This window comes from Diabrotica virgifera, chromosome 9 (assembly GCF_917563875.1).
Source record: "Diabrotica virgifera virgifera chromosome 9, PGI_DIABVI_V3a".
Lineage (NCBI taxonomy): Eukaryota > Metazoa > Arthropoda > Insecta > Coleoptera > Chrysomelidae > Diabrotica > Diabrotica virgifera.
In genome coordinates, this window is record NC_065451.1 from 206,603,027 (window position 1) to 206,616,036 (window position 13,010).

The window sequence follows — 13,010 nt, forward strand, 5'->3', positions numbered from 1 at the left end:
AAACAGATCGATAAATAGCAGGCATGGGAGAGTCTACAATTTGCATTAATTACCTGTCCGCTTATCTAGATAAAAATCCAACGGAATATCTGCTTCCTTAGTATTTTATGTGTATTTTGTGTTTTATACAAGAAAAATACAGGGTGTCCCGGAAAATAGTGCGTTCCTTCAAGGTACGGGCTAAGTGCACCATTTAGAGCAAAAAAGTCTGATACAATTTTTTTGTAAAGTCAACCGTTTTCAAAAAAATAATTTATTAATTTTAATGCATTTGATTAATGTCCACAGAAATGCAAATACAGCCGGCAACGCTGCGTTCCTTCTTCTGTGTAAAAATAATTTTACTGGAACTCAACTATCATGAATCATCGACCATTAGGCATAATATTATGTATTGATAAAATACTGATAACAGTGATAGAAAAACAGCATAATATTTGTGTTTATTAAATATCTAACAAATAAGGTTTGTATAGTGTTTTAACTTACATGAAACATTTTTATTACAATCAGAATCAAGCTACGTCTTCAAGAAGTATCCACCTATCTGTAGAACATGTTACAAAAAATTTGAGTATTAAGTACATTTCTGCATTCAATCTTCTGGGAAGTTCGAGTGGTTCAACCAGATGATTACTAATAATCCCAGCCCATACATTAATACTTTTGGCATTATAAAAGTAAAACACTTACACACACCATTTCTCGTAAAACAAGCTTTATCTGCACACAACTCTTTACACATTTTGTTTTGAAACCATCTACAAATCCTTAAACTTCGAAGTAAATCGCCTTGGTGTACCTAAATCTTGCACTAATTATATACTATAGGTACGTAATTAACATGATACTTGCGATCGAAATCATGACAATACCACAACAATACGATGTATTCTCGGGTTACAGGTAATTGAGATATGACTGTTTGTGTTTACAATTTTAAATATCTTCGGTATGTCAAAATAAATAAAACTGCCGGGTTCCCAAATGTAAATTTTAGTAAAAGACATTATTTTAATTTTTTGGGACAACAGATGACTTTAGAAAAAAAAAATTATAAGAAACTTTTCTTTTAAATGGTGCATTCTACCCACACCTTTAAGAAACGCACTATTTTCCGGAACACCCTGTATACAATAATTTTCAAATTGAATATAATATTTAATTTTTCAGCATCCTTATATATACCCAATCGAACTATGTCTGTGTACCGAAACGGGCGCCTTAGTAGCTCGAGTAGCCCACAAAAATGGAACTCTACGGGATCTACTGTCAGGAGTAAAACCTCGGCAGTCTTTTTTGAAGAAATATGGAAATCCTAAAGGTCACAAAACCCTCACCGTCGACCAGATATCTCTGTATGGCCGTCAAATTCTAGAAGCTTTGAAGTTTCTGCATGACAAGGGACTTCCATATGGTAAGTCTGAGTTATTTTTCATTTCTTCAAAGGCATCTTGAATTCTTTCGAAATGTTCTTCCCTACTATGTATTTTATTGTTATAACCTTTGGATTTTAAATGTCTCCAAACATAATAGTTGATAGGATTAAATTCACATGATCGTGAAGGCCAGACATGAGGACAGCCTCCACCATCCATCTATTTAGAAAATTATTGTTGGATAAAAAATCACTAACTATGCGCCTGTAATGTGGTGAAGCACCATCACGTTGCAATTATATTCCACCTGTATTTATACTCTTGTCTTGTAGCAGTAGATAAAATATTTGGTGCTACTTCGGTATGCGGTCTACGGCAGAGTTTCTAGTTTGGTATGCGGTCTACCGTCTGATATGCGATCTACGGCAGTTTAGCTGATTCGGCATGCGGTCTACGTACAAAAACAAATTAGAGAAACTATTACAAACTTTTTATTTATTATTTATATTTATACTTTACTTGTCATACTTGTGCTTTACTTCACACTTCACGTGTTATTCTGTCTAAATCCCGAACCGAGGATTAGCGGCGTGTAATTTGGGTTGCCTATATAAACTTGAATCAACGAAATGGGCCTTGAGTGTTAATTTAAAACGCTGAAAAGACCGTTTAGTGATAATAAAAAGGGTGGGTTGTGATTGCGCGCAGCGGTCAAATACCTCCTGCCCTGCGGTTCTCTCACTCTAATACCCGTAAGTTGGGTTTGGACCGAAGGGTTAGGTCTTCCTCCTTTCAGGCAAAAACCGATATTTACTGCGGTTGCATGATATTTAATATTAAAATAGTATTGGATGTGGTAGAATGTAGACTCTTTGTATAATTACCAATTGAACAGTGAAGCTGTTAGTAATAATAAAATAGTAATGTTTGTAATAGTTTCTCTAATTTGTTTTTGTACGTAGACCGCATGCCGAATCAGCTAAATTGCCGTAGACCACATATTAGACGGTAGACCGCATACCGAAGTGACACCAAATATTTTTAAAAAATTTAAGTACACTTCACTGGCTAGGGTAAGAGGTAAAATATATTGTGTTATTTATTTGTTATAAAATATGCCATACTATTCATTAACAGCAAATTTTTGCTACAAGTGTGAATTACTGAGATTGTATATTTTTGACAGTAGTAGATTATTTAAGACAAATGGCTATTACTGTATTTATATGTGCAACAAAAAGATCCTGAATAAAATATTAAGGCATTTTCATTTTATTTTTTGTATTGTAGCTTATTCAGACATTAAATTAAAAATAGCAAGTTTTTGGTTAGACGGTTAGAGCATAAGATGCTGGGTTAAAGAAATGTTTCTAACTATTTTTTATTGCATTGTAATTATAAACATTCCTTTACAGGTCATCTACATAGTGGAAACATAATCATTGATAATGATAGGGTGAGACTTCTCGATATAGAAAATGGTATATTGGGTGTGCCTTCCTTTTATCGACCATATTTTATGCAACACAAAAAAATTAACAATCTGGAAGCCGTAGACGTTTACTGTTTTGGACACGTACTCTATGAAATGATGTTTGGATCTCCTTTGCATGAAAGCGTGGCCGATAATATGCCATATTACCAGCACACCCAACTAAGTAAGTATGACTTATAAGTTTCAATAATGAAGATAGTAAAGACATCTATATATAGTTCTTCTTCTTGACTGGCTTTACAAGTCGGAGAGAGTTTTCGCCATATCCACTATAGTTTTATATCTTCTACAATCTTGCGCTTCCATTTACCAGTGCTGTACCCCAATCATGGGCGCCCATATAAACATTTTCAGGGGGGTCAGACATGAAGATCTTATACACATCATTTTGTACACTATAGATAACAATATATAGTTTAAAGCACCCGAAAAGCTATGGCCCTCTACCCATGGGAATCTTTCGGTTTTCTGGAAATCTAATGAACTTTCTTATTTCAAATGGAACACCCTACATATTTTTTGCGTTCTTGAAGTTCTTAAGAAATACTGATTATTTTTCATTTGATATTTCCTATACCTAAATGCCATTATTTCTGAGTTATTGCTACATTTATTTAAAAAAAACTTTAAAAAATTATAAAAATCAATTTTGTACGCCCGGGTAGTCATTATTTTAAATTATTTGGATCATTGGGAACAAAAATTGTTACAAACAATTTAAAACTAAAAAAAAAAAAAAACGAAAAATGACGATTTTCAAGGTTTAAAGAAACAAGTAAAAAATATAATTTTTAAAATTATGAAGCACATAAATTCAAGCTCAAACCAAGCCAAAATCAGCTCCACATAACAATTTTTGGCACGTTTTGTTCTAAAACATTTTTTTAAAACATAATTGTTAATTAAGCGCATATGAGAGGACGGGTGATCGGACTACATTAACAACTAAAAACAATGTTTTAAAATGAAATAAGCCCAAATGACTTATCGGTAATTAATAAAATAAAGTTTGAACTTGAATTTAGACACTTCGTAGTTTCAAAAATAATATTTTCAACGAAAACTTTTCGTTTATAAATTCTAAAAGTCTGTGTGTTATTGCGTTGCCGCTCCTGCAATACTTAGAGCAGATTTATCGATGGTTTCTTATGTAGTTTTGTCTTCTGAATCCAAATCTGAAAACTGCATTTCGATATTTCTAACCGTCTTCGAGATAATCGACCTCAAAGTCTGAAATGTGACGTCACAATCATTTTATTTTCTGCCGACACACTAACCGTCAGCTGAAATTGTTGCTAGTAAGTAGGCTAGTTTTTTAATCTGAATTTGTCAAGCAAAGCATAGGTTATTTACATTTGAGTTTGACACTTCGTGAATGTCAAACTAAATTTTAAATGAAGTATTAATAAAATATCAATGACATTTGATAGTGAATTTAATTATTATAATATAAAATAAATAAGATGTTCAACAATACAATTTGAGTATATTTTGAAAGCAATAATTTATTAAAAACTTTAAAAAAGTTTATACGAGTATACGGCCTCCCCTTTAATGATAAATGTACTGTTTCATTTGTTATGAAATGAAAATTGTTATTATAGTCGGTTCGCTAAACTCGGACACAACTGGCTAGTGATTTTAGTAGGCAATTTTTTAGTTTTTGCCAATTTTGCCAAAATTTGCAAAACTACTAATTATTTAGTAATTATTAACTATTTAACTATTTAGTAATTTTTTTTTGTCAAATTGGCAAAATTACTGACCAAAATCACTAGCCAGTTGTCTCTGAGTTTAGCGAACCGACCATATGAAATGTTGTTTGGAATAAAAAATTATGGTCTGATATGTGCATCCTTCTAATGGAAAAAAATATTTGAAAATTTTTCTCAAATTATGGATACCAACAACATTTTCATTTATAACTCTTTTATTTTTAATTTGACGAAGAAAAGTTATTCTTCATAAAAAGCTCTTCATGGTCTAAAATTTATGATGCAACCATCATATATCAAATTTTATTAATTTTATACGAGGTATATAAAAAATATAAATTTCGATCAAGAGTAAAGTACCTTTATATTTCAAAATATTTAAATTAGAATGATATAATTGCACATTAAAACATAATTTTTAATTCTAAACAACTTTGTATAATAGCAATTTTCCATATTATGAATTAAAATACGCAAATAAACAAAGTTTTTGTTATGATAATGCTATTTTCAGCTTGTTTATTTTTGTTTTTAAACCTTAAAAATCGTCATTTTTCGATTTTTTTTTAGTTTTAAATTGTCGATTACCAGTAGAGAAAAAATACATATGGACTTTTTTGTCCCCAATGATACAATGAACCTAAAATAATGTCTACCCGGTCCGAAAAAATTGATTTTTATAATTTGTTTAAAATTTTTGTTTAAGTAAATGTAGCAACAACTCCGAAATTATGGCATTTGGGTATAGGGAATATAACATAAAAAATAATTAGTATTTCTTAAGGACTTCAAAACGCAAAAAATATACAGTCATTTTAAAATAAGAAAGTTCATTAGATTTCCAGAAAAACGGGAGATTCGACAACAATGTAATTCCACTATAATATTAGAAAAGTAAGTATTATATTAGCATTAGAGAAATCTACCGAAAAACCGGTCTTCTAGAACCGAAATTCTACCGGTCTCGAAAACCGCATTCTAGCAGTTTCCGAGAAATTACCGTGTTGTCATACTTTTTCGCTACCCTGTATGTTTGAACATTATTAAATCTCTCAATCGTTTTTTAGAAGACCTAGTAGCCCGAATCCTCTCTTCTGAAGGTTGCAAAAACGGTCTGCCGACCATAAACGATCTTCTCGTTGATGCGTTCTTTTCCACGGCGCATCTAACGCTTCTGCCAACCGATAAAGCGCATTTTAAAGTACCCACTTCGACGAAGGAACAAATCAAACTTGCCGTCAACAAAATTGAGGACAGATTGCGGGACGAGCAGAAGATGGTGAGAAGTCAGAAGAGATTGGTCAAAGTGCAGGAGATGATGAGCTGCGAGGAGGAGAAGAAGAAGCAAGCTAGACATAAACTGGTAAGTGTTTGTACACTACAAAAATATTCTCTGCTCATAAAACAGGTTCTGAATTTTGTTGATTATAAGAGAGGTGAATCAAATATGAACCGACCTTTGCTAATAACTTTTTATTGAATTATAATTACAACAATTAAACAATACAGTGGAACCCCGATAAGTCGGCCCCCGATATCCCGGAAGTCCGGCTAACCCGGACCGATTTTTATCAGACAAACATTACAACAATAAAAATGTATGTCCTTTATGCTGGATTTTCCAATTTCTTTTCAACATCTTAAAATATTTTCTTTTATCTTTCCTTATAAACATATTGTTCGAATACTATAATATCTTATATTTTTCAGGCTAATTTTATTTATCATAATAAACTTTCTTCGTATAAATTTGTCGCTTTAGCGAATTCCTATATGTAGTTCATTCGTTTCAATTTTCAATGTCAAACACATTATACAATGAGAGATAATGCGTATTTGTGTAATTTGATACATAATATACCTTAGTAAAAATAACTGGCATGGCAGACAACGCTCACTCTCGTGTTATCGAAACCAATAGGCATCTGTAGTATCCTTTATTTACTTGAAACTGTCTAGCATTGTTTAGAAAAGACTATTAAAAAATTATTTTTCAAACAATGCTCTTAGTCTTCACTCTTATTAAATAACATAAGTTCGTTCTCGTTGCGAGACGGTATTGTGTGTGTGTAGTAAAGTTTCATTGTTCGTTCCGCGTAAATATATTCAGATTTTGTTGTGTTTGCGTGATTTTTTGTCTACGTAATGGCAATAAAACTTAAAATGTTGTTTTTGTTTCAAAATGATAACAAAAGACAGTTTGGACAATCGGTGCAAAGCTAAGAAAGCTAAAAATGAGACTCTCGACGACGCTTTGTATGTGTGGAACGCGAACGTGGTTTACAAGTGTCTGTGTGCCAATTATAACGGAGTTTATCTGTAAGCATACCATATTTTAATAATTTTTACCATTTTCTCCGGCTAACCCGAATTTTCGATAACCCGGATCCCGGGCCGCGGTCCCGATTAATCCGAGTTAACGGGGTTCCACTGTACTTCATTTTCAACGAAAACATTTCGTTTATAAATTCGCAAAAGTGTGTGTGTTATTGCGTTGCCGCTCCTGCAATACTCAGATCAGATTTATCGATGGATTCCTATGTAGTTTCTTCTTCTGAATCCAAATCTGAAAACGGCATTTCGATATTTCTAACCGTCTTCGAGATAATCGACCTTAAAGTCTAAAATGTGACGTCACAATCGTTTTATTTTCTTCCGACACACTACACGTCCAGCTGAAATCGTTGCTAATAAATAGGCTAGTTTTTTAATCTCGATTTGTTAAGCAAAGCATAGGTTATTTACATTTGAGTTTTACACTTCGTGAATGTCAAACTAAATTTTAAATTAAGTATTAATATAACATCAATGACATTTTTGATAGTGAATTTAATTATTATATAAAATAAATAAGATGTTCAAAAATACAATTTGAGTATATTTTAAAAGCAATAATTTATTAACAGCTTTAAAAAGGTTTATACGAGTATACCTACGGCCTCCCCTTTATGATAAATGTACTGTTCCATTTGCTATGAAATTAAAATATAGTTGGTTCGCTAAACTCGACACAACTGGCTAGTGACTTTAGTAGGTAATTATTTTGTTTTTTGCGAATTTTGTCAAAATTGGCAAAATTACTAATTATTTAGTAATTATTAACTAATTAGTAATCATTTTTTTTTGCATAATTGGCAAAATTATTGACTAAAATCACTAGCCAGTTGTGTCTTTTAGCGAACCGACAGTATATTAAATAATATTGTTTGGTATAAAAAATTATGGTCTGATATGTGCAATTACATCCTTCTAATGGAAAAAGATATTTGAAGATTTTTCTCAAATTATGGATACCAACAACATTTTCATTTATAACTTTTTTATTTTTAATTTGACGAAGAAAAGTTACTCTTCATAAAAAGCTCTTCATGTTCTAGGGTTTATGATGCAACCATATAAAATTTTATTAATTTTATACGAGTTATATAAAAAATATGAATTTCGATCAAGAGTAAACTACCTTTATTATAGTTCATAACATTTAAATTAGAATGATATAATTGCACATTAAAACATAATTATTAATTCTAAACTACTTTTCATAATAGCAATTTTCCATATTATGAATTAAAATACGTAAATAAACAAAGTTTTCGTTATGATAATGCTCGCATTTTCAGCTTGTTCTATATGCATTCCTTTCTTCTGTATGCATTTTCCAAGTTTCTGTATTCCATTTTCATAAAAAGAATGAGGGGTATCTAATCAATTGCTCCACTTGATTATCATCATCAAAAGGCCTTTAATGGACCGAACATGTGGTAATCACATGGTGAAAGATCAGGACTGTATGCAGGATGTTCAACGAGAGTCCAATGCATTTCCGCTATTTTTTCTTGTCAGCTGTATGCGGTCGGGCGTTGTCTTGCAAGAGCAACACACCTCGAATAGGACATCTCCGTCTTTTGGACCTATAGGCAGCTCGATCACGGTCCAAAAGACTACAGTAATAAGCGGAACTTATCGGATCTGTTCCGTTGGTGGTTTACGGAATCAATTAAATGAAATTAAAATAAGTGTAAGACAACGAACAATATTATATTTATTTATTTTTGGTTAAAAAGGCGTGCTTATATCTCGTAAGAGGGTTTGATATTCTTTGCGGGACGAGGGTTTGTGTCAGACTGCCTGTGGATGAACTAAAAACATTAGTTTTACATTTCTGTGGTTTTTAAAGAAGTTGAAGACTGATTTATTGACATAAGGAGGCTGGAACTTTATCGTCGCGTAATCTATTATGGAATTTGCGTTTCCCATACATAAACTGAACAGGCCATCAACATCTGGTGTTTTAAAAGCTGAGAAGGCATTTTATCTGAATACTGATATATTTCGTTTCTTAAAATTTAACAGGTCCTTTATGCATACGTGTTATTTCATTTTGAAAAAGTTATTAAAAATTAAAATTAGCAAAATAGTAATTGAAGCGTGTCGCCACAGGGTCATATGTTTATTTACATTTGTTTACGTTTTATTCTTATTATTTTATAGGAAAGATTAGCCAAAGAGCAACATAAACAAAACAAAAGACTGGAGAAGGCAAATAGTCTTAATGGAGAAAGATCTGAGAGCGTGAATAGTAGCGGTGCGACATCTATTGGAACGTTGACGCCACCTTCAACGACAGGTAGGACATTTAATATTTTAAACGATTTGACAATTTTGACATAATTTACACCAGATTCTTCTTTGTTATGCTGTAGTGTTATGCAAATATTTACCAACAGAAAACCGTAAGCACACCATATTGAGGAATTTTTAGGTTGGCAAATATAATATATATAAATACTGTAATTCGTATGTGTCGGGCGCCGAAACGTACTGAGTGGTTCCCGAACGTCGTTATAATGTATCTATTAGCCCAATAAATGACCGTTTTGGAGTGTAATTTCCAGGAACAACTTCGAATTGCATGAAAATTTGGATTTAGGTTCTACTTACCCTCCACTTCAAAGTTGAATTTCTGCCGTTGGTTGCTTTTACTTGGGGGGTGACATTTACCCCTTCTCGGGGGGTGAAAAACGCGTGTTTAAAATAAGGCCGGAAATGGATAAATTGACTTATTTTAAGCACCTTTTGTTCTATAAAGTTTTTTACATAAGTCAATACTGTTCGAGTTATTCGCAATTTAAAATGTTGATTTTTCGACAAAAAACTACGTTTTCAGACCGTTTTCCCAAATAACTCAAAAAGTAAATATTTTATCGAAAAAAATATATTTAGCAAAGGTGTAGCCTATAAAAAAAACGAAAAAAATGGTGTACCAGTAAAGTGTACAAATTGAGTAGAAGCAAAGTTGTAGCTCATGAAAAATACGTTCTTATTCGTCTAATTCCAAATCGAATGATTCAACGCGAAATCACCGAAGAAAGAAGCGTTTTTCGGGAAAACCTTATTAACATTTTTAAAGTATCGAAAAAAGCTTATTATTTGTTTTTTACAAAAGTTTACAGCATCAAAAATAAACGAGTTACACTGAAAAAAAATTGGCCCCTTTTTTTTGGTAAAAAAACTCGTGAAAACCTCCCTCTATTTAGCAGCCTAAATAAAATTAATCGTTTGGCTTAACCATCTATTTTAACTGTATGTGTATTGTTTATATGATCTGTAAGTTTGATTGGTTTGAAGTGCTTATTTTTTAAAAACATTTGGTTTTATAGTAAAAAAAAAATTTCTAAAAATTTTTGAAAAATTTCATTTTTTCAAAATAACTTAAAAAGTTTTAGTGATAAGAAAAATCTTAAAGAGTAAAAAAAATGTAGGTTTTGCTATTATAAATATGCTAGTTTCATTTTGTTTCTCCGTAAGACAAAAATTGGTTAAGATATGGCTGTTCAAAATTTGCATACACTCGTGATTAGTGACCCATTCAAGCTTTCTCAATTATAACCCTTTCAAAAATAAACACTTTAAACCGGTGAGACTGACAGATCATATAAAAAATAGATAGATAAGTACATTATTGTTTGTAAAGCGGTAACGATTCATTTCATTTGGGGAGCTAAACACGGCGAGATTTTCATGACTTTTTACAAAAAAAAAAGAGGGCCAACTTTATTTTGAGCGTAACTCGCTTATTTTTAATGCTAAAACTTTTGTTACCAATTAAAACAAAGCTTTTTATAAACACTTTAAAAAAGTTTAAATGGGTTTTTCTCATAAATGCTTAATTTTTCGGTGATTTCACCTTGAAATATTCGATTTGGAATTAGACGAATAAGAACGTATTTTTCATGAGCTACAACTTTGTTTTTATTTGATTGATAGACTTTACTGATACACCATTTTTTTGTGTTTTTTATAAGCTACGCTTTTGCTAAGGATATTTTTTTCGATAAAATATTTACTTTTTGAGTTATTTGCGAAAAACCGTCTGAAAACGTAGTTTTTTTGTCGAAAAATCAACATTTTCAGTGGCAAATAACTCGAAAAGTATTGACTTACGTAAAAAACTCTATAGAACAAAAGTTGCTTAAAATCAGTCAATTTATCAATTTCCGGTCTTATCTTGAACGTATGTTTTTTCACCCCCGAGAAGGGGTGACTGTCACCCTCCAAGTAAAAGCAACCAACGGCACAATTTCAACTTTGAAGTGGAGAGTAAGTAGAACCTAAATACAAATTTTCATGCAATTCGGAGTTGCCCCTGAAAATTACACGGTATCGCCGAATTTCCCGTTCATTTACTGAGCTATATTTTAATGTCGTGATAATGTTAGGTGCTTCAGAATGGTTCTCAGTTTTGCAGAAAAAATTTTTATGGTGGAGTACTATTTTCGGTCATACGGAAAAGGTCACGAAAACGGTCCAAGCCTAAAATCAACAATGGTTTCAGCAGGACGGGACAACCTGTCGCACTGCCAGGGAGTGTCTTCGAAAACTGCGTGATCATTTTGGGAGTTGCCACTCACCAGAACTAACACCACCAGATGCGTACATATGGGTAATTCTGAAGGAGTCGAACATATTCACCGTCTGCCATTTTGGAATTGCGGACTAGAATTAAAGATTTTTTCGTGCCAGAGGCAGTGGCGGATCTAGAAATTTACCTTGGGAGGGGAAATTTGCCTTAGAAGGGAACTTCCAATAAAAAACCAACCAAAAGAGATAAAAAGATAAACTCAGATTACAAAAAAGACATAAATAATAACTTTAAGGTATTAAGTTCCCTTAATTTTCCTAACTAGCGTGTTTATTGGGTTGATTTTGTCTTTCTGTGGAGTCGGTGTCATGTCAGTAATATATTTGTATGTTTGAACCATTTTTTTTAACCAGATAGTAAATTTCTTACTATATAACTAATAATATTTTTTGTGTAGGTTCAAACGTTCCGTCGCCTCCTCCGCCGCCTCCACCACCGCCACCTGCGCCGCCCCTGGACGGTATCCCACCCCCGCCGCCCCTGATTATCAACGGCTCCAGCCAGCCCCCGGCGGCCAACTCAGACAAAGACCGTTCCGAACTCCTCGGTGCAATTTGCAACTTTAACAAATCTGCGCTAAGAAAAACCAAAGTCTCTTGAATTTTTAAACTAAGCATCAAAAACAGAGCTAGCCAGTTTTGGTTTTTGTGAAAGGTTTGATCCAGCTTTTGGTAAAGTCTGAATTTTGTAAGTCCAAATGACGTTGTTGGTTAGTAAAGTTGGAGAAATTTGGTTAAAAAAACGTTGATAGGTACGTCCATTGAGGAAATTATGATAGATTGTACAGAAGTGGGAGATGCAAGCTTGCTGGCTGGGTGAGGCTCGCCACAATTTTATAAATGTATACTGTGGTACTTCTCAGAGGCTTTTTTTAGTGCGTCACAAGTGACAGAAGAAGAGGTACGTCCGTGATTATACACATTTATAACATTTATTCCCGTTGTTGATAGATGGCGCTATAATCGGAAAAATGATTGACCTATTACATATCTTACTAAAGAAGTAAAAATCTTCCCTTGTAGATAGTATATAATTTATTTAAATTTTTTTTCTAAAATAGATCCAAGTTGGACTCAAAGTGGGTACATCACTAGTACATTACAAACAAACGTTTTCGGACTAATCAGTCGATCCTCAGGTTAAAGCCTAAAATAAGTAAACCACTGTATAAAAATGACAAAAGTTGAAATTTTGACTGTTGAAAAAGTAAGGAAAATTAAGACATGTGGTTACTTACTCCAGATCCAAAGCAGTTGAAACTAACTACTGAGGTAGGTCGAATGACCGTACCAATATAAAATATTTGCCATCTCGGCTACATCGAGAGCGACAATAAGTCGATGTTAAAAGAATAAGGTATTTTTAAACCAACATGGAGTCTTCAACATAACCATGTAGTTTGAAGCCAAGATGAAGACTCCATGTTGGTTTAAATATACCTTATTTTTTTAACATCGACTTATTGTCGCTCTCGATGTAGCCGAGATGGCTAATATTTT

At 32.7% G+C, this 13,010-nt stretch overlaps 1 protein-coding gene across 1 annotated transcript in view; it reads left to right on the forward strand.

Moving 5' to 3' along the window:
* Positions 1-12,621, forward strand: part of LOC114334038 (PX domain-containing protein kinase-like protein) — a 31,301-nt gene extending 18,680 nt beyond the window's left edge. Inside the window, exons 5-9 of the mRNA XM_028284037.2 lie at positions 1,174-1,417; positions 2,795-3,037; positions 5,657-5,952; positions 9,081-9,216; positions 11,909-12,621. Coding sequence (XP_028139838.1) covers positions 1,174-1,417; positions 2,795-3,037; positions 5,657-5,952; positions 9,081-9,216; positions 11,909-12,111 — 1,122 coding nt within the window. The 3' untranslated portion in view covers positions 12,112-12,621. The remainder of the gene's footprint in view (positions 1-1,173; positions 1,418-2,794; positions 3,038-5,656; positions 5,953-9,080; positions 9,217-11,908) is intronic.
* The last annotated feature ends 389 nt before the right edge of the window (positions 12,622-13,010 follow it).